Below are 22,464 nucleotides of genomic sequence, written 5' to 3' on the forward strand. Positions count from 1 at the left end.
AAGATGCTTTGTAACTAACTCAAATGTAGTTTTAAAGAATATGAATATTTTCAGTTTCATATTAGTTTTTTTAACCTCTGCTGGGACATGTCTCCATGCTTTAATGTTCAAAAAGCTCTATTTGTCTCACACTGCCTGTGCTGCAGCATCTCTTTTCACCCTCTGTCTGAAACCAGAGCCGAGCCTGCTCTGATGATTGGTTAGCTGGCTGGCTCTGTTGTGATTGGTCAACCGCTCAGAGATGTCCCGCCCCTCACGTACAATGTGTTGAAGCACTAGCTAATAGAAACACAAGTGTTACATAGTGATGTCACTAAGTACTTTTGAATGCGTGTAGTATTGCTACTTGTAGTTAAGTTAATATCTGTATACTTCTTCCACCAATAGGAGTCAATGTGCAACATGAAAGTGTTGAAGACCAGTTTGTGAAAATAAGACACGACCTCATTAGTTTCATTTTACTGTTCTTTTACTAAAAACTCAAAATTACAATTTTGTGTTTTTTAAGCATGTGGTATAATCAACATTTAAAAGTTTTTTCAAATGTTTTTTTTTCCCTTTCAAGCTGCAATATTCGTAATGTTCAACGTGATAAAGTCAACGCTAAAATCATTCGAGTCTCCCAAATGTACCCGAACTAACAACAAGCCCTTAAATAGTGTTCTTCAGGTGAATTATATACTATTCCTCTTAACGTCGCTGAATTTTTGGCAACAGTAAATCCCACAAAAAAGAAAGTACCGCTAGTTTGCTACCATTGATGCATGTCAAAGGCAACATCAGCAACAATTCAAATCTATACAGGAAAACATTATTTGGCAAAAGAAAATAGATTCTCTGCAAACCCAACCTATGCTTCATTCCTTATACTCTCCTTTCATTTTCATAAATAGTTCAAAAATATTGCCAGTTTTTTCCGATAAAAACAAAACTCAAGCGACACTTACCAGACAATAAAAAAAGATGACGTGTAAATAAAGTCCTCTGCTTTTGTACATCATCAGTAACAGTTAGTAATAATTAACGACAACAAAAGGATTCAATCATTGCACTTAAAGTCGCAACAGAAACGAGAGGAGAGAATTCACTCATACACACAAACTCCATTTTTACAAGTGCACTATTCTTTAAAAAAAGTGAATAAAATCGTTTGTGATCTAGACATGTCCGAGAGAGGAGTAGAAGTACCTGAAAGTGAGAGTGGAAAGTGTTTGTTACCCTCTGATGCTCCCTTTTTTTTGTATTGCTCAACTATTGTATAAGAATATAAGTCTTTTTCTTTTTTTTGGCAGTCCCTCGATGGAGTAACATTTGTAGTTTTGTCTTCATGACATTCCTCAAGAGTTTAAAAATGAATCCGAGTGTTGAAGAAAAGCTCGAGTCCTTCTCCTCTGACTCCTAGTGTTCATTTGGCTGACGATGAAAAGGAAAAAGGAGCAATCCCCGGCTCCAGGTGACCGCTGAATGCACCGAAGTGAAGCTCGGAAAATAAAGCGCAGCTCGTTAGCTCGATAATAAAAAGTCTGCATGATTGAAGAAGCAACATGTCCCCCAAACGGAGATTCCATTTTAGTTTTTTAATGTAAAGAATATTCCAGGGAAGGCATGATCCAAGCAAAGCCTCGTTCGCTCGGCTGGTTTGTAAACATGTACAAATCTGAAGTGTGTACCGTAAATGCATCAGGTTGTGTGTAAACTTTCACACGTTTGAGACGATGTGGAGACAAAACTAATTCAAGTTCTGTCAGCGAGGGCCAACATGCAGGTGTTCTTCCTCCTGGCGCTGGCTGTGATGATGACGATGATGAAATGTGTTAACAGTGTTTCGTCTCTAGCTGCTCTCCAGGAGTTTCCCCAGCGTGTCGCGCAGCTCCGTCAGCTCAAAGATCTTCCCGTCCAGCAGCTCCAGCAGCGAGCGCAGACTGTCCCTGAACGCCTCGCGCTCCTGCTGCTGGCCCTCCAGGCGCTGCTCCAGCTCGCTCAGCCGTGCCTCCAACGCCTGGTTCCTGGACTCCGTGTCCTGGAGACAAACAACAAGGTTTACCGTAAAGGTTGAAGATTTTGTGCAACAGGGTAGTTCCAAACTGGTCTTTAACTCAGAACATCTTAAAATGAATCAAAAAGGATCCAAATCTATATCGACATACATTATATATTTGAGGCTTCAACAGTTTAAAATATCTTAAAATGCGTAATGCTGTTAAAAATGTACATGAAGTGTGAACATAAAACTCAACGATGGCTTGTCTGATGTTTAATAGCGTTACCGATACTGGATCATTCAGGTTGATATCGATTAGAGTTGGAGAAAAAAGGATGCCTTTGACAAAATAGGGTGATGCACACAGACGGAACATATTTGCAACAGAGCAAATATTGGGGTATTGATTTTTCAAATGTATTTCACTTTCAACGCACTGCAGGAAATGGTGGCTTAGTGGCCAATTTAGCATCAGCTTGTGAAGACTTCTGAGCACTTTTAGCAAAGTTTGAGATATTAGAGCAGTTATAAATTCACAAAATGTATAAAGGCTGAGTATTAGCTGCGCTCATACACACATAGCCTTTTCAGAAGTACCTGAATGCAGCATTAGCAGCCACCAGGGTTTCCGCTAGGATTTTTTCTCGCCGGTCAAATGTCCGGGCAGAATTTATTTTACCGGACAAATTTGAAACTTACCGGTCATATTACACTATTAAGAGTTGTGTAGCAGAGTTTCCGTTAGCAGGTAATTACTGGACTATGAGCAGATATGCTTCAGTTTAAAACTCAGTTCACGGGGCTCATTTTTATATTGCTTCAGTTTATAATCGTAACAGATCGAAAAATTCAGATTCATTTTTCAATAAATTATTCCACAAACAACATAATTATTACATTCAAACAAACTACTTGTAGTAGATAATGTACATTATTCAAAAGTTTACATTACATTTGAATAATAACACGGGACGGGAGAAACGGATCCTCTCTTTTCCCCTCTCTCTCTCCTGACAGCCCGTCAGTTTCTCATGCAGCTCCTGCAGCTCGCTAAACAGAGGGCGGGGCTTCAGGTGATTATACAGAGCTGCGTGTCTCGGTCAGACTCAGCAGCTGATCTGATCTCTCTCTCGCGTCCGGTTAAACTTCACTCGCGTTTATGTCCATATCGATCTGATCCAGCTCTCCTGATCGGCCTTTATAGAGAGCACCGATCAAACTATTAAGAGTGAATATCGGCCGATAATGACCGGCGGCCGATCGATCGGAGCCTCCCTAATTATTACCAGACATTTTGACCGGCAGGTTTTGAATTTACCGGTTTTTAATAAATGTTACCAGATAAAAACCGGTAATTACCGGCTAACGGAAACCCTGGTAGCCACATGCTATCATGTAACGCTTTGCTCACCTGTAGTTTCAGTGAAAGGGACTCTTTCTTAAACTGAAAGCCATTAGCACTCTCCACCTCTTCTTTAAGTCTCTCTAACTCCTGTAGGGTATCAAGAGAAAGAATGAATATTAAAGATGAAACAAGCTGTGTGTCTTCATTAGAATGTCTTAGTAACACAGTCCCTGTACCTCCTCCTTGGCCTTCAGCGCCGCCTCCAGCTCCTCGATGGTTTGGTTGAGTTCGGTCTTTTGGGATTTGATCACTGTGGTTTGGCCGCTCACACATTCAAGCTCCGTCACCTGGAACACAAACAATAATCTTCATCGGAACATAGTCAAAGTGAACTTTTAAAAGGTCACCTGCTCTGAAAAATGCACTTTTTGATCTCTTTTAGACATAAATATGTGTCCCCGGTGTGCCAGGGAACTCGCAAAGTTTCAGAAAATACAACCCTCTCTCTTTTCCTCCGTACCCACATCTCTAAAAACGGGGGTACAACGGAGCTGATCCAGATTTGCTGCGGTCATGACGACATTACTAAAATATGGGCTGGCTTTACGCCCACAGCCCTATCAGAAACACGTAATATGGTCTTTGTTGACATTAGCAAGCATCGCTAACACTCAGAGCTAACCTGTACTGGAGAGAATATGTGTAAAAAAGGAACTCACCTTGTGGTAAACCGGCGAGAGAAAAAGCATTTGAGCTCCATACTGTTTCCGAAATAATCGTTGAAGTGGTTTGGAACATGACATGGCGTTTAATCACGGCACAGTTTAGCGGAGTATCTGCTGAGTTACCATCCTTCTCTTCTCTCTGCAGCTCACTGCTTGCCTGCCCGCTCCAAAGGGGCGTGGCCAGCAGCAGCTCGGTTACATTTGACGCTACTGACCCAGAATCAGCCCTTTTGTAACAGGGCTGAAATAGAGGGGTATGTCGCATGGCTACAATAGGTGATCTGTATTTTGAGCAAAACACTTCAGAGACATGTTTTGTATAATATATCGTTCAAATATAGCATGATAGGTGAGCTTTCAAAGGATGGGATCACGTGTGCAGTGTTACCCGCTTGTGCAGCCGCTCCGCCTCCTCCTGGTACGCCCCCAGCTGCTGCTTCCACTGCTTCACGTTGGCCGAGGACTCCAGCAGAGCGGCCGTCAGCTTGGCGTTGTTCCCCTTCAGAGCCTCCAGCTCCGCCTCCCAGTGCTTATTCATACTGGAGGAACTGGGATGTGAGGGAGAGACCATTAGAAAGGCTCTTTAACATTTGATGTCCAGCTTGGAGTACAGGGTTGTGTGATTATCGTGGGTATTTAAGAAAAAAGAGCTTTCATTTCTACATGGATAACTTTCTAAAGTCTTCCTGCTGCATTAATATCCCCCGAAGCACAGCTGACAAAACTATCTCCACTCATCCAGTGGTTTATAATTAATAGGAAGCATGCGTAGTGTTTTAATGTAATGCTTTAATGCTGTCCAGAGGCCTGGGGACCAGATTAATAATGAATGCAGGAATTGACAGGAGCCGCAGCGCTCTGTGCCAATTCCATTTTAAATCAGTCGCTAACGGACAGGAAGCGACACACAGTCCTGAATGGGATCTTTATATGACCAGGATTACAATTGAAACGTTATAAAGAGAAGAAAAGACGATGTTTGTGCTTGAACGTATCATGTGAAGTAAATATAAGTATATACTGAATATAATAATAATATTTTCTAAGTACACAAAGACACTTTACAATAAAAATAGAAACCTACAAGCATATACAAAAACATTCCTGAAAAAACAAAAAACACAGGTGCAATGAAAATTGAGAAGACCGTAAACTATGGAACAGAAAGAAGTTAAAACCGGTCATGAGATAGGGGGGAGAAGTTGACTTCACAATGTAATGTCTGAATAATAATGACATCATCTGCATTTAGGTTAGTTTCCCCAATAATAATAATTAGCTTTTACTGTGCATTTCTCTCTGCATGACCTCCAAGGAGAATGTACTCTCAAATTACTGCACAGAAAAAGTGCGCCAACAATTGCGCGAATAAAGCAGGGGACAGGGGTAGAGTTTTGCTTCTGTTTTCTGCTGGTAGCTATTGGCCACCATCCTAGTAACAAAAATGGTGGACAGTGGATCAACCAAAGTAACTGAAGAAAACTAAATGCAGTGTGTGTTGATGGTAGATGCTCGGCTCTGAGGAAAACGGTGGTTGTCTTTGCGACTGTCTACTGCCACTCAGCGGTGAAAACTGTTAAATACACACTACTGTACAAAGAGCAAGACAATACTTGGTGACATTAGCTTCCTTTTGTTTCTGGCTGGTCCTGGGTTCACCTGGCTGTGGCTCACCTGTGGGAGGGAGGCAGTGTTTTATGGGATGGCTCTGCTCTGGCTTCGATGTGCTGAGGCGTGTCAGGTGTGACACGCTCCGGCTCCGTGCCGTTGATGCTGTCTGGAGATAAAGGAGACAGCAGATCCCCCGGGATGGACTCCTGCTGGGACACATGGGGGGGGGGAAATGATGTTATTATCTGTCGAAGGAACAGTTCAACATTTGAGGAAAAAATGTGTTCGCTGCCATGCTGAAAATGAAGATGAAGCTACAGTAGGAGAGAGCTAGCTTAGCTTAGCACAATGACTGGAAACAGGGGGAAACAGCTAGCCTTGGTCTTTCAAATCCAGCTGATTATGAATCAAAAACTGCAAGGCTAGCTGTTTCCCCCTGTGTACAGTCTCTATGCTAAGCTAAGCTAACTGGCTGTAGCTTCATGTTTAATGTAGATAGCGGTGTGGTATCTTCTCCTCCAAACATCAGCAAAAAGGGAGAACAAACATGTTTTCACAAAAGCTGAACTATCCCTTTAAATTTGGATCATGAGACACAACAAACAAACAAAAACATGAAAGTGTAAATCATTCTGTGCTCTCAAAAATGTACAGGATGTTCTGCGGAATGTAGTTAGCTAGGGTTGTTTGTTGTGCCTATTCTACTGGTCTAACATTACGGTTCATCTCTAAACACTTTGAAACACATTTGCACATGCATATTAGATCTTTGATTGCATTTCTCTAAAGAAATGTCATATAGTTGTCATGTGTCAGGTGATAACACATCCCTTAGTGCAGATCACTGTCACTTTCTGAGAGCATGAAAGGAAAACCGGAGGGTTATGTGGGATGGATTCACAAAGACTGGGTTCTTCTGGTAGTTAGGCTGTTAGTCTTAAGGAGATCACGGTCATTACAAATGTGATTCTCCTGAAAAACAATAACAAGTGATAAGCCTGGACTTAATACATATGCAGACATCCATCAGGGCGTTTAGAAATGAATATGTTTTGGTAATAACACGGCATGGGAGACACCTGAATGGAGTTTGAATCATGAGCTGGGGGTAAGACTCGGGGGGAAGGGCCATCGGGTTCATTTCATTTCTTCTTTACCTTCTTTTTACCAGGTTTGACTGACAACACATTCCTTTTTACAGCGCCACCCTGAGGATTCATTAGGGAGAGCAGAGGTGTTAGAGTCGTGGCTTCACTGTGAGGCTCATGCTGAGATGAGTGAAAAACAAAACAGCACAGTATGTGACATTACCATTAGCTTCAATCCATTTCTAATGATTCTAGGTTGGCTTTGATGTCGAATTGAGACTCCTGACTAAGGTTATTGACGTTGAGTTAACACTGATTCTAAAAGAAAAAGGTACTCCACTGTAAAACATACTAAACCAGAAAGGATCAGTGCTAAAGAGGAGATCCAGAGTTGTTGTGCCTTTCATTTCAAAATCTTAGAAACTAACAACCTCTATATCTCCGGAAGAAGCGTGTCAGTGTCAGTGTGCAGATGTAGCTGTTAGCAACGAGCTATCTGGGCAGAGAATTTGTATAAAGCGGTGGATAGTTTTGCACCGAAAATAATGATCGAGAAACATCTGTTTTAAGGTGCATGTGAACTTTATGCTGCTTTATGAGCTTCTGCATCGACATCTGGCTCTGTTCCTATAGCAGTCTGGTATATGTTGATGGTTAACAGCAGGAAGTACAAAAGATACAGCATTATGATGTCTCAATGCCCTACACTCCAGTTGCAGCCGAAACAAAAGGAATACATACATGCTAACCAAACGTTGTAATGCTAATGTTACTTGTGTAAGAAGGAGGGGCTTCACATGTAATCTTTTACATTGTTATCTCTATTTGCTGCCATTTTTCACTCACTAATCGTCATGTTAGCTATGATAAAAAAAAAAACTTTATTATCCTTGTAAGGACATTTGTTTTGGACTCCTTTTTGCAGTTCTTCAAAAGATACAAAATCATAAACACGACATAGTCAAATATAAAAGCTAGCTAGAAGCAACATATGTCTGTGCACGTGAGCAGTGTTCCATGATAGCGGTAGCAGGGGTGTTGATGTGTTACCTGAGAGGGAGTGCTGCTGAGCTCCATCTTCTCCTGAGACTTCTCCTTCGCTAACCGCGCCGCCTCCTTGAACTCAGCAAACTTTTCTGCAAACTAAAGAATAAGGCGATGGTAAAACTGACACTCAAAGACACAACGCTGGGAAAGTATAAACACTTATATTTCAACCAGACTCTCACCTTGGCCAGCTGGCTCTCAGAGGAGAAGCCCAGGCCGTACACGGTGTTCGCCCGGCTGTCGGCCCACTGGCCAAACTTCTGAGACGTCTTGGTGAACGTCATGTTGGGGGTGATGGTGCTGTTGATAATGGCCTGAGGAGGACAAGACAAATCCATAAGTGTAAAGAAATATTTTGTTTGTCAAACATCATATTTTATTTTCAACCATCAGGGCTCTCTCATTCAAAGCAATAAGAGAAGGTAGTGATCTCTTGTTCTCTAAAACCAAAGGATTTTGATATTTAAACTTGTATAAATGCTTAATAAAGAAGTTTCACAAAATAAATCAATATTTCTCTGACACTGTTTCTCTAAAAATACCATTTCCAGTTTATATATATTGCTAAAAATGACTAAAATCTCTGAAAGCTAGAACAACAACAGTGTTGCATGTGCAAAGAAATAATCAGTCAATGAATACTGATATTAAAAAGCCAGTCTTTGGCTGCACTGAAAACAAGTGGGGGATAATGCTTTGTGTTATGGGATCACAGGCATTTTCATTTAAAAAAGCTGAGGTAAGTGTTTTCAAAAAAGGTCCCACTTGTGGAATTTTGAAAGAAACTCAACCAGGAACATTTCTCTCTGTGCGGCATCTGTCTCTGTTTTCTTCTTCTCTGCTGAGAGGACGTAGTGTTTGTCTGGATAGAAAAGTCCTCCAGCACCGGCCCACCCGATCACGTGCTGCTCCAACCACAGCAGTAGTCACCCAGAGAAGCTCTTACATAACCATGCTAACCCCACCCCTGCACCCCGCTCAGGACTGAAATAATCACTGCCACAAAGAGACATGTGACAACGCCGCCTCCAGCGCCTCAGAGCCGAGGTAAACAAGGCAGAGGAACTGGGAGCAGACGTGGGAAATATTGAATATCACGTGTAGTTATGGCACCAGATAAGTTAAGTTGGGCCGAGTCCTCTCTGGTTCTGCATTAGAAGAAGGAACAACACACACACATGTAGTGAATGCTTGACACACACACACACCTTAGATCCATCCAGACTGATGATTCGATATACACTCCTGGTACAGTCGAAGAAGTATGAGACCGTGACAGCATGTTTACTCGTGGGAACCCAGTTCTTCTTGGTGTTGGGGTCGATCTGGAAGACGTGGGCCCGGGTACTGAAGATGGGCTGCTCTCTGTGGGAGAGGGGGGAGGAAGGAGGGGGAGATGGAAGAGTCAGTAAGAGTATCTGTGCAAAGGGCCTCAAGTTTGCAGTTAAGTTTTAAATATGCCGTAACTAAATACCGGCCTTTAAAGAGGAGAAATCAGCTGGGTTACACCTTAATAGATCCAGTTAGAAACCCTTAAATCACTCCTGCTTGTAGACAGATTAATACCAGTAATACATAAACTAGACCAAAGGTTGCAGATTTCCATTCTAACTTTGCACAGCGAAGGTAGGAATGTTTAAGTTTTTTAAACACGTAGTTCAAAATTATAGTTTAGCATTTTAGCAAACATCTGTTCTTAGTAATCTAAGCACCGGAAGCACACAGGAATGTCATTGGTTAAGCAGATATTTGGTCAGAAACCAAAGCATTTCAAAAATAAAATGGATTGCCAAGGGGAACATGAAGGTCTGAACCAAATGGTGTGGCAATTTAGTGATTTATTTTTTATTAAAAATGTAAATGTCCACCTCACAATGAAGTCAGGGAAGCACCAGTGTGTGTAGGCTTGATCCTCTGGGGACAATGAATGTCTGTTGAAAATGTAACTGTAGCTACACTAATTGATTCAGACGTTCACCAAAAAACTGATCATTCGACCTTATGGTGGCGAAAGAAGAAAAATCTGGGAATCACAAAACTGGGTGTGCTTTATCCTCAAGGGAACATGAACATGTCTTTATAACATGTCATTACAATCTATCCAATCGATGTGAGAGCCAAAGGAGCATTCTAACACCGCCCTGCCAGAGGAACTGAGAGTATTGAGGAATGTGTTGAATCAGAGGAAGGTGAGAGAAAAAAGCTCACAGATCCCAGCACATCCATAATTCACCAGCTGGCTGTGTTGCTGCACTAACAGTGACTGAGCGAGGGGGAAACACACACAGCCATTGGCCTTCACACGAGAACGAGTGGCTTTATGTACAAAAGGCTGTGGTGAATAGTTTAAGGTGGCACATGAGGACCGATAGTAAGCATACTCAATTCACATTGTATCTGCATTAGTGATTTGGTAGGAAAAATACATTAAAGAATATATGGTGTAAAATCAAATACATCTGCAAATATTTAAATGTGCTTCATTATGTAGATTTTCAGTATTGTTCCAAAACCCAAATACATTCCTAATAACTCCAGGATCACTCCATTAGACAGAGTTAATGAACCTTTACAGCCAGGGGGGATCAAGTCATTACAAATGATTTAGATTCAAATAAAGCCTCATTGAAGCTTGACAAAGATAATGTCATACAAACAATCATGAAGATCGTATTTTGGCCATCTTAATGATATTTATTCTGCTGTATATCACAATTACAGTAAAACAAGAAATGCAAAATATTAAATAAAACACTTAAAGGTGGGGTAGGTAAGTTTCAGAATACACTTTTTGTTATATTCCATGGAATGCTCTTAACATCCCGATAGCAATGAATATCTGAAGTGCTTTGACAAAAAATCCATAAAAAAATGTCATCTGTAGAAGCAGTAATACTGTAAAAAGTACAACCAATCGATATAACCGATTGGATGGCATACCTGCCTGTCAGCCTTCCATCGGGGCACAAACTTATCTCGTGCCCTCATTGGTCATGTGCGCGTTCGTGTGTGTTGGAGGAGGGGCTCTGTAAGGAAGTGGCAGATTTTCTCCGGTTGTGTATTTTCAAATTCTAGCGATCTGGAGCCGGTTTCTCAAATGTACCTACCCCACCTTAAATTCCAAGATTTGTTTTGCATTTATGTGGTGTAGGAACACGTTGCAAAATGTTGTTCCTGATTTATGTTAATTCTACTAAGTGTTTTTAAATACCTTGAGCAAATACATACCATACATCTTGTTTGTAGCATGTGGTTTACTCATAACGGCTTAAAGCTCATGACCAGGTCGGAAACACGTCTTTCCAACTTTGGAAACGTGACCACCCGAGGAGCATTTTAATATACCGTTGGTTTTTTGTAGGTGTGCTCATTTCTATAATGCTTGTGTTAAATCAAACACTTGACCAAAACGTTGAATAAGAAATGCACGATGTTACTTGGATGAAGAATAGAAATGATAAACCTTGTGCGTTGGTCCTAAGATTTCTTTCTTTAATCAAACAGGGATTATTCATCGAAAGAAAAATGGCAGACATTCTAATTTGCTTCTCGATGTTTTTCGAAACAGTTTCTGAACAATTGCAGCAGAGCCGTTTCAGACATGGAGAACCATCCGGAACTGTACCATTTACTGTTTCCTGAATTATATGACAGTTTAGAGATGTTGTGTGTTGGTGGTAAATGTGTAGTGAATGCTCTGTCTCAATGCTGGTGCAGCTCCCGAACAACTCGCATGACAAAACGGAATGAATGTGTGCAGACCAGAGCTGAACAGCAGGCTGAACACTGACCTTGAGACAGTAAAGGTGCCCTGGAGGCACCTGGCCCGACAGACAGAGATCAGCGGGCTGTGGGCGGCTTCCAAACATTGCTATGTATGAAAAACAATGTGCAAGGTCTTGGATTTAAAGCTAAAAGAATCCTGGAACTGTCTAAATAAATCCATAAGAAACTAAGAGCAGATTCATGCCTGGAGATGTCCTGACCCGACTTTGTTTGGAAATGTCCAAAATCGATTACATGAATTAACAGAAAACATGCTATATCATGATATATACATTTCAATATTTAATGAGCCAATCATAAAAGAACATTTTGCCAATATAAAAGTGTTATTTCAGTTCATCAAAAACAAACAAATGCAACATATCTTACACACATGGTTTTCACTGGATATTAAGGGTGTTACAAAATATAACCTAAAGTTAACATATGAGACTAAAGTGGTGGAGTAAAACTTCAATAGTCTGAGATGTAGATTATATAAAATGGAAAAACCCAAGTCTTTTTCAAATGTTAAGTAGAGTTCTTGAGTAAACTCACTTATTTATATTCCACTTCTGGACATTAACAACTTAATCTTGAGACTGAACTCTTTTAATGATCTAGTTTTGGTCCCAAGATGATACAGTCTTCCAGGAAAGGTACATTTGATTGGTCGGCTGGCATTCCCCTCTGGGACACACAGCAGTTGTTCAGCCTCTGAGGGATCTTCTGCTCACGTCTCAGTGTGTTAATTAAGTCAGCAGATGTTATTTAAAGATAGACACAGCTAATCAAAGGGATGGTGGTAACACGAGGGCGTGCACACGGGATACCAGCTCAAACAGGCAGGAGAGAAATACTGTACTATATCTGACAGAGTATGTTAAACAGTATTTCAGTAGAACAGCACCAAGGGTGGAATTTAAAAGCAGATTAGTAAGTACTGCGAATACAATTTTGAGATACTTTACTTTGATACTATACTTTTACCACACTACATGTCAGATGGAAATATTATGCTTTCACTCAACTATATTGATTTGATAACTTAAAGAGCCTGTGACACGGTTTTCCCCCATCATCCAAACCCATCAATTTGAGTACATATTGTCCCCTTGAAAACCGTTACTGAACTGATTTTGGATATTTGTACTTTGATAACCATTAATCTGCCTTCAATGTTGACAATTTTCTGGATCTTCTCGCGGATTCTTCAAGTCCCGCCAAATGATGGGTGACGTCATTGCGGGCACAGCGCTCCAGCTGCACCGTCCAGGATCCCAGCTTCTGCATGTAAACCTTTATATATATATACAGTCAGATGTAAACGCACGACGGCGCACACAGCAGCAAGCTCAGACAGCGATGACAGGTTAATGTTGAACGTGTCTGAGAGCTCATATGAGGCTGAAGGATCGGTTTATGTTGTATCTGTTAGAAGTTTAGGAATGAGGTGCGTCAATATGGGCGATCATACGGTCATGTAGCCAGTGGTGGACTGGGACTACAAATCATCCCGGGACTCTCGACCGGCCCACTTCGGTACCGCTAGTAAATTGTCAACGGGGGGAGCGGGGGATGTACAATACAAATATAATGTATAATGTCTGTGTCTTTGACATTAGCGCTGCTAGCCACCTGTGCCCTGTACTACGAAGCCAGTTCAACAGACCCTGGATATGTTTGAGTAACAAACAAACTAACAACAAACTAACAAACGAGATCTCGCTAAGCGGTCCTACGACGCTGGTTATCAACTCGGTAAATCAAGCCAGGGTTTCTCTCTCCAGCTGAGTTCGCGTTCACGTCTAAGACACGAGTGGATCTGACTTTAATTACATTTGTCTCGAGTGTTTCGTCAACATGTGTTAAATAATACTTCTGCATCCAGTCTGTGACACTGTGAGTGTTGCACGGCCAGATGAGGCTCAGTTGACTCAGATCAGGAAATATATGATATATTATGATATTATATGATCGATGATCTGATTGATGATGTAATATGAATGATAAGTGCGACACGTCGGCGTCTTCTCTGCATACGGCAGTTTAAACTGTATTTTCTTTATCCTGTAATATGACTTGAGAGATTTAAACTCCGCACACTGAGTGGATCTCTTTTCTATAGACGCCGGAGGCGGGCAGCGTCAGGTAAAAGAAGTTATTTAGCCTTCCCAAACCTGAGCCTCACGCGCCGCCTATGGGGGATGTGCTAGTTACTTATCCGACCGGCCCACTTCGGTACCGGCCCATCGGGATTCGTCCCGATGGCCAGTCCGCCACTGCACCCAGCCCACGTAAACTGTCAACGGGGGGAGCCTCGCTGCGGGGAAACGGTGGACCTAGTGTCCCGATCGGAGTGGGAATAATAATAATAATCCGTCCATTTATCCATTAATTTCCCCAACATTGTGGTAAAAAACCACACGTTTAATCCATGTTGGTGTACTACAACTACAAAAAGCATCGGTTTGTTTTCTCATCAGGAAATGCAGACCGGCTCAAACAAACGATCATTTAATCTATCATATGTTCGCCGAATTGACATGAAAGCACTAATAAATGTAGTTTCATCCACTTGAGTTTACAACCACAAAAATAATCGATTTGTTTTTATATCACATCCGACGGGAGGAAATTCAGCAGCTCTCACTCCCGATTTTTAATCCTAATGTAATCATCATCTTCACCACGATCATTTATGTTTATGTCGCCGAATTGACATGAAAGCACTGACAAATATGAATATACTGTAGTCAACTTCATTAAAACGTTATTAACGTGCCTAAACTCAGTAATTCACCATTTCTACGCATGACAACACACTTTGTCCGTGTTTGGCTCTCGAAGCGTTCCCGCATTGACGTCACTTCCGGCTTCCCCCAAAACTTCAAAATGAGTGATGGAATTTCCCCGCGATGTTCGAAATTATTGATATTTAACGAAACGGTATCGCTTTTTCTTTTTTAAACTGACGGTTCGAGATTACTAGTAGCCCAATATTTCATTGCACAACAGTTGTTGGGATGGTGTCACAGGCTCTTTAAGTTACATTGCTGATCCAAACACTTGAAAACATAAAAAATGGTAAATTCATATGTATTATTATAGAATAAAAGTAGGAAAGTAAAATAATATAAAATGTTTGGGATCTGTAATTTGCCCATTGATACACTCTTTTGAGAGTTCATGTAATTTGTGTGTAGTCTTTGCTGTGGAGGTTTTTCCGTGTGAGCATGATGAAGATATTACACTTCCTCAGACATGATTTGCTTAAAACCAGTCTTCCATGTTGTCTATCAGGACATGTTCAGCACAGTTGGTATGTAAAACCAGCGAGGTTAAAGAGAGTTTGAGAGGTTGGCTTAAAGGTTTCTCACCTTGCCTGTCACATTACCAATGATAACAGAGGCAGGTTTTCGATTGAGATGCAATGGGTTATTGTTTTCACACAGAGCTCAATAATAGTCAGGATTCTCATGTGTAGTCCCTGACTGCTGGTTCCTACAATGATTTGAGTGAATGATATTTCTCATATCTGTAGAACAGTGTTTCTCAAACTTTTTCGTACCAAGGACCACTTAACCAATAAAAAAAACACTCGCGGACCACCTAACTCCACACATATCCAAAAACACATCGTTTTTCTAGAACAGATTACAAATCGCCTGAAAATGGTACAAACAGGCAGCTACATGTGTGACGAAGGTGTTGCACTGGGCTATATTATGCAATCGAAAGTTAAACTTAAGCTCGCTTCATTGCGGAGATATTCCCGCTAGAGTGCGGAAAACTTACATTTATTCATATATTTCAAATGTGAAATGTTCAGGAAATGTTACCAATATACTCACGGACCACTAGGGGGCACTCACGGACTACCAGTGATCCGCGGACCACACTTTGAGAAGCACTGTAAAGACACTGTAAACCTAGCTGAAGCCTTAAGTTGGTGACTCAATACAATTTAGCATATATTTGTATTATTCTCTTTCAAAGGGAACATAGAAGGCCAATGAGTTATCTGTGTGAAAACTAATTCAGCCAACACAAAGTTAACGTGAGATCTAGTTTGGAAATATTTTTGGATTCAATATATTTTCTGGTTACAAAAAAATAAATATATTTAGCTTTTAAAAGGGGGATTTTAGAGCTTTAGATTGCTTTATATTATTGAATAGTTAAAAATGTATTTTCTTGCTGTTCTGTTTATTGTAAATGTATTATTATTTCCTGGTTTTATTTAAGTTTGTAAAAGTCGTTTTGAATGCTTTTATTTTGATGGCATCTTTGGGCACCTGGTGTAATAGTATATATTGGGGCAGGTGGTGTTGGGAGCCAGAGCACCAGTAGGCATATCGTTTTTTACCAGGACGAAACAAGCACGGCATAGGAAAGGCACAGGGAACATATTGGAAATGTTGTACTTTGGATGATATTTGATCCGACAAATAAATGTACCATCTTGTATGGACTTGGGTCACTCCTAGTACTTACAATTTGTTTTCTGGTGCCTTAGTGGAAGTTATATTTTGGGTTAACTTATCAGTTTTATTTCTTTATGATTTTGGCCACGACAGGGGCATGTCAAATGTTAACACACTATCAAGTAATACGTCTTTGACACATGTTTGTGGCCTCAGTGGGTTTTAACCACTAGAGAAGTAGTTGTCTTCATACCACAAAATGGTAAAACACAATGAAATGATGCAAACAAGATAAGTGTCCTTCTACTACGGCAACCTACAAATGCAGCAAGACGTCAGGGGCAGGCGAACAAAAACAATACAGGTAGGCTTGTTCATTCTTACCGCAGCTATCTGTATGGGGCCAATTTATCACAACAAATACTTTGTGTTCTTTCATGGTTTTAGTAAGACAAAACACAGCTTTAGCGTCATTTTAAGATGAAAAACATGAATCAGCATAAGATGCATTACTAGATACAATTTCTTTAATTTGATTGTTGAAAAACACTATGACTTCAGAGTGTGTGCCCTGACCACATTTAGTGGGTTATTCAACATGTCAGGGTGTCATTAGTCTGACAGCGTGGCCTAGATCAGAATCTGCCCACATGGTGTGTGTGTGTGTGTGTGTGTGTGTGTGTGTGTGTGTGTGTGTGTGTGTGTGTGTGTGTGTGTGTGTGTGTGTGTGTGCGCGCGCGCGCGCGTGTGTGTGTGTGTGTGTGTGTGTGTGTGTGTGTGTGTGTGTGTGTGTGTGTGTGTGTGTGTGTGTGTGTGTGTGTGTGGTGTGTGTGCGTGCGTCTCAATGAGTGTGAGGCGATTGTTAGCCCATAATCCCTTGTCACAATGAAACATACTGAGGCATTCATGTCTCCATGACGGAGCTTTGACAGAGGAATCTGACCGCAGATGTTATCAAATCAGCAGCTCTCCACTTAGAAGCAGCAGCAAACAGAAGACACACAGACACACAAATGTTTGTTTGCATACCAGGAAACAAAGACATGTAGTGTCTGCGGCTTAAAGTTCATGTCCTCAGATTTGATCGCGACAGTTGCAAATCAGTCACTCAGGACATTGAGTCCTGTTGATGCCATATTTAGAGTCAGCTTGGATTCATGGGAGAAGTTATGTTATCCTTATTTATGATAAAGGTTGCCCTCTGTCTACCTCTTTACCTGAATCGTGAAAGAGTATTTATTTATGACGTACATTTTAAGTAGGGCTGCAATCAACAATTTATTTTCCTGTACACTAATCTAATATTTGAATGTCTTTTAATGTCTTTTGTTTTTGTTAATGACATTAAAGTGCATCCTAACATCCAAGAAGAGTCATTTTAATTTAATTGTTTTGTATGTTACTGATAAAGGTAGTTCTTCAAGTGCCATCATCAATTCATCTGTTTATTTTCTCGATTAACTGATTGATGGTTGTATGTCAATTAAATATCAGAAAAGAGTCATAAATCACTTTTTGTGTGTCATACAATCTTAAGGTCATTACATAGTTTATATCATGAAAGACAAAGAAAACCAGATATTGTATGTACAAATATTCACCTTCTGATTACTTTTCTGCATCGTCCAGTGATTAATGGAAGAATTGTGAGAGCTGTCTTTGACTAAAGAAACTCTTAGTTTATTGACACACGACTATTCGATTGATTTAATTGACATATCTGGATACCCCAGAATCTCGACAAAGAATCTTGCAAAAGCCTCACTTTTAACCCTGTGTTCAGAAATGTACTCATAAGATAAGAGAGTAAGGACAATTGGTCAAAATGAAAAAGCATCAGAAAACGTCTGACTAAATAAATCTTTGGGACCAAAACTCTTACAATTCTAAAACAAATGTCGTCCTTATTTCATTTTATTCTCAATCGAATGCCTTCCTACGCTTCACTTCACAAAAAGGGCATTTTAATTTAACAATAGAAAACAGTTAACATTCATTCATCAAATACTGTGTTTGAGCACGGACGGCTGCAGAGAAATAAACCTGCATTACTAACTTAGCTGCTGCGTTGTCATGGTAACAACCATGTGACCCACGGCTGCATGAGCTGCAAACATCCTCCAACCCTATTTCTCTCTCTTCTCTCTTTTCTCTCCCTCTATCTCTCTCTCTCTCCCCCCTCGTTCCCAGCACATGCTCTCTGGCCCAATCCGATCCCAGCATCCCTTGTTGGGTTAACACTCGATCAGAGGGAGACAGCAGGGGCTTGGCAGAGCACAACCTCCAGTTTAAAAACACATGTCATCCAGTGTGTGTGTGTGTGTGTGTGTGTGTGTGTGTGTGTGTGTGTGTGTGTGTGTGTGTGTGTGTGTGTGTGTGTGTGTGTGTGTGTGTGTGTGTGTGTGTGTGTGTGTGTGTGTGTGTGTGTGTGTGTGTGTGTGTGTGTGTGTGTGTGTGTGTGTGTGTTAAAAAAAGAAATTGGACACCTTATTTCTCATACAATGTCTTAAGATACAGGGATGCACTGATGGCTGGATCCTTGTCTGGGTATATATTTAAAAAAAGTTACAGTATGTCTGACACCTTTTAACATAACTTCTTGACCACACTGTAATATGTGTAATATTACAGTATTCAAAGTGAACAAGAAACAGAAACCAACTCAGCTAAGTTGACAATCCTGCAACATCAGCTCAGAAACACTTTGAGACAGAAATGAACCCAGAGAGCACCTGTACCAAAGTAGCTTCCATAGGTAAGAAATCATCTGTGTATCTGTCGCATTATTTGAATCCGCTCTTTAAAATGTAATGTGTTCTTCCTTGGCCCGTGCTAGACCCTTACAACAAGTTTTAAGAAAATGAAAATCAAACACAACCCTCCATGGTGAAGTAATTATTAGGGCTGCATCTAAGGATTATTTCATTTGTTTCATCTACTATTTTTTCTCTTTTGAGCCATTGGTTTAATAGTGATATGGTGTGGTAGAATGTCAGCAAATAGCCAAAACAAGGCCCTCACAAGTTCCCATAGTGTTATCCTTAAAAGTCTTTTTCCAACCTGTAGTCCAAAAGCAAAACAAAGTCAGCTTATATCATCATAATGTGAGGAAGAAACTGCGAATATATTCAAATTTGAGTAATTGGAACTAGGGCATTTTTGATTAATGATTGACAGCTTTCATTAGTAATTTAAGTGTAACTTTAAAAGGTCCCTCACAACTCCTGAGATTAAAAAAAGGAAGAAGTGTCCTTTCTTTTTAGATTTTCTGAAATATTTCATTCTTAATGTGTTGTTACATTAATGAATTGGAGATCTTTCAACAAATCATATATTATCAAATGGTTTTAAAGTTCAACACTCAAGTGCAGAACCATCTGATAAAACCATCGCTTGTTCATTGAACCTAAATTCCTCTGCTTCCAGAATATGTGTCTGTTAACCGGAAAACATGCTGGCAGCAAGTTGAACTCTGACTTACTTTCCAAACTGGTTAAGCAGAAAATATTCCTCAGACACTGTTTTATTCAGGAGTGCCAAGTCTGAGGAGGACGGCGGCTTGTTTACGGTCATCTATTATACAAGAACTGAAGCTCCAGTACTTGTTTGAACAGCTAAGTGTGACTTGCTAATTATAGGGGTAAGTGCACACATAGGACATGCTCTGGTTCTGTGCAATTGATTGTGGGACTGGATTATAACCATTGGCCTTGAGAATGACAGAGGATGTGCTTCGACCCCCCACCCCACCCATCCCACAATATGACAACAAACCAATCACATGCTACATCATCTGCTGTCCTCTGGAGTAAGAACTAGGTCGCTCTTGATCAGGAGAATCACCATACATCTGCAGGTTCAAGCACATGCATTACACCAGCCAAGAGCAAGGAGATCATGATGGTCCGGTCCCCCACCAGACCATCATTTAGTTTAAGTACGTTTGCTTTCCATTTGGCGGCACAAAATAAATTATTTGCATTTATTTCATATTGAGCAGACAGTAGCATACTTTTTGTCTTACAACCTTTTAATCACATTGTACTAAAATAAGCAACAGTCTGACCTCTGACCCTTTCTCCAATAGTAGCCTGCTTTATTACAGCCTAATCTTTAGCTCATCTTTCTACATGCATTTCACTTCTCCTGCATTACTTGCACATTAGTCTTGAAACATTCTCTTGACCTTTTTCTATTTCTAATCTGTTTTATTGTTTCTTTATTTGTTTTATATATGTTAATGTTGCATTGTTGGAGGAGCATGCATATTCCATTGCCATAATAGCTACTGTGAATATGACAATAAAAATGCTCTATCTTTTGGCTTCACTAATCTAAAGATGTCTGAGTATGGAGGTTGTAAGTGGATATACTGATGGACAACCTCTTTTGAATGTGTTTTATTTGTTGTAAGCAAGTTTTCTTTATATGTGTAAGCATTTTCTTTAGTATGTCATAAGAGCTGACAGCAGAACTCTTCATTTAGTTAGCCATGGGTGGCTAAGCTAAAAGTGTTTCAGCGTTGGTGCCCCGCTAAAATCTGGAGAAACAAAGTCAGTCATACACTGACATGTAGGTGGCGAACTTCACCTTGAAATGCCTGTTACATACCCCATTTTTGCTGTATGTCTGCCTCTTTCGTTGAGTCGAAAATGATCCTCTCGGTGGTCTCTTGAGGGCGATGTGAACAGCCTAGCTTCAGCTTTTGATCCCCTTCTCTGTGTGTCCAACTTAACGCCGCTGTGGTTGTAGTGGCTTCACGGCCACGGAGCTCCTCTCAGTCCAGACATGGGCTTGGTGGTGGTGTTGTTTCTGTCATGCCCTTGTTTGAGTACATTTTTGTCTGATGGTTTCATCCAAGCAAACATGTCTGTGCATGCATGATGAACGCAGCGGCAGCACTGACTGCTAACTAGTAGTTGCAACCGTTAGCTAAATAAAACTCGATTAGCGGGCTAAACTCGGGGCCACACAGGCAGAAAAGGCAGTGTGATTTATAACATCATTTAGGCTGTTAAAGTTGCCCAAATAAAAATAAAAACAATTTGGAATAGACAAACACAAATGTTGTCTACCCGGTAAAACTGCGCAAAATATGATCCACCCGTTGCTAGCAGGATTAAAGTAACGTTACTCCGTTAGCTGCTGCTTGTGTGAACAACAATGTAACAACACTGCAATATGACAGATGTAGTTGTCCTCAGCCGAAAAAACGTCCAATAAACCGACTTCTCATAAATCCCGCTTTCAGACGCTGGCTCTTTCGTGCAGTCCGCTGTGCCATTAAATTAAATTCCTTCAACCGAGTTTGGCATTAAAGAGTTGTTCCCTGCTGCAACTCATTCCTCTATTAACCCCGCTCTGCGATGGTTGGTATCCTGCTTCAAGGGAGAGCCTCATCCCCGCTGTTTGGGAGAAAACACTTGGTGCATAATCAGGGTTTTATCATCATCAACGAAGACAGCTCCAGCTTCACCGACGTTAATGTTAACCGAAAAATGTCACAGATTTAAAAATAGCTGATTCAATTTACTGTTCTTTTTCTTCAAATGTGGAACCGGGATTCAAATGATGATCCTGATGCTCCATCGGCCGGTTCATCCTCTTATCATCCGCCTGTCTGGTCCATATGAGCCCGCATCTCATTCATTTACCTCGGATCCATCCACCACTGCTGCCCTGTACGACGTCATCACGTCACCGCTGAAATGTTGACGTAATTGCAAAAGTGTTTCATCACATCCGGTGTGTCTTTTTCAAATATACTAAAGCTATGCATTTTGCACTATGATTTTGCTGTGGTGAAAGATGTACTCGTAGTATGTAGATAGTTAAAAATACCTCATTGTAGAAATACACTGTTACAAATAAGATATAAGGTATAAGTAACCCTTTTACAGAATGACTCATTTCAGCATTATATTATTGGATTCAAGATTCTTTAATTTCACTCCAAAAATACAAACTAGGCATATGGAAGCACAATGTCGTTATCCACTCAAAAAACACTAAGAATTGTAATTATTCATTCATTATTTATGCATAAGTGTGAAGAAAAAAACAACCTGGTACTCTATACAAATATTTGTTTTCATGGCAATGAATAATTACACTGTTTTCTAGAGCACAAGGAGGCATCACTAAATGTCTTTGTTTTGTCCAAAAAACATTACAAGACCGTATTATGATCAATTTATAAAAATGTGGGACATGTTTGTAGTATAAGTAGTTATCAGTGACGCAGAAATACATTATATTATTGTATATGTATTGTATGCATCAAACACATTATTTCAACATTATATGCTACTGATGATTGCCATCTTGTGGACAAATATTGATATTGGCAGTACTTAAATGCATAGATCCTTAATATTTTTTGAATAAACCAAACAATTAATCACAATTAGATAATTGGTGATTTAATTGATGATGAAAATATTTGTTATATATTGATTGACTAAAGATTTTTCTT

At 40.3% G+C, this 22,464-nt stretch overlaps 1 protein-coding gene across 3 annotated transcripts; it reads right to left on the reverse strand.

Annotated features, from left to right (window-relative positions):
- Positions 1-451: 451 nt before the first annotated feature.
- LOC117456308 (homer protein homolog 1-like) lies at positions 452-21,678 on the reverse strand. 3 transcript variants are annotated; one of them, XM_034096143.2, is made up of 10 exons: positions 20,601-21,678; positions 9,006-9,162; positions 7,980-8,111; positions 7,801-7,893; positions 6,820-6,870; positions 5,726-5,868; positions 4,440-4,599; positions 3,563-3,673; positions 3,393-3,473; positions 452-2,020 (listed from the first exon to the last, which is right to left on the reverse strand). In XM_034096143.2, the coding sequence occupies exons 1-10, from the start codon at positions 20,603-20,605 to the stop codon at positions 1,832-1,834; spliced, it is 1,122 nt and encodes a 373-aa protein (XP_033952034.1). In that variant the 5' UTR covers positions 20,606-21,678; the 3' UTR covers positions 452-1,831. The 3 variants fall into 3 exon arrangements, with proteins under 3 accessions (XP_033952034.1, XP_033952033.1, XP_033952032.1); XM_034096142.2 differs by lacking the exon at positions 6,820-6,870; XM_034096141.2 differs by lacking the exon at positions 6,820-6,870 and having other exon boundaries at positions 5,726-5,871.
- Between the last annotated feature and the right edge of the window lie 786 nt (positions 21,679-22,464).

The sequence above is a fragment of the Pseudochaenichthys georgianus genome, chromosome 12 (assembly GCF_902827115.2).
Source record: "Pseudochaenichthys georgianus chromosome 12, fPseGeo1.2, whole genome shotgun sequence".
Classification (NCBI taxonomy): Eukaryota; Metazoa; Chordata; class Actinopteri; order Perciformes; family Channichthyidae; genus Pseudochaenichthys; species Pseudochaenichthys georgianus.

Bases quoted from the DNA above. Each gene is read 5' to 3' on its own strand.
- LOC117456308 (XM_034096143.2), bottom strand. The intron at 8,112-9,005 runs GTGTGTGTGTGT...TGTCCTCCTCAG, and splicing joins TCAGTCTGGATGGATCTAAG to GCCATTATCAACAGCACCAT. The intron at 3,474-3,562 runs GTACAGGGACTG...GATACCCTACAG, and splicing joins CGCTGAAGGCCAAGGAGGAG to GAGTTAGAGAGACTTAAAGA.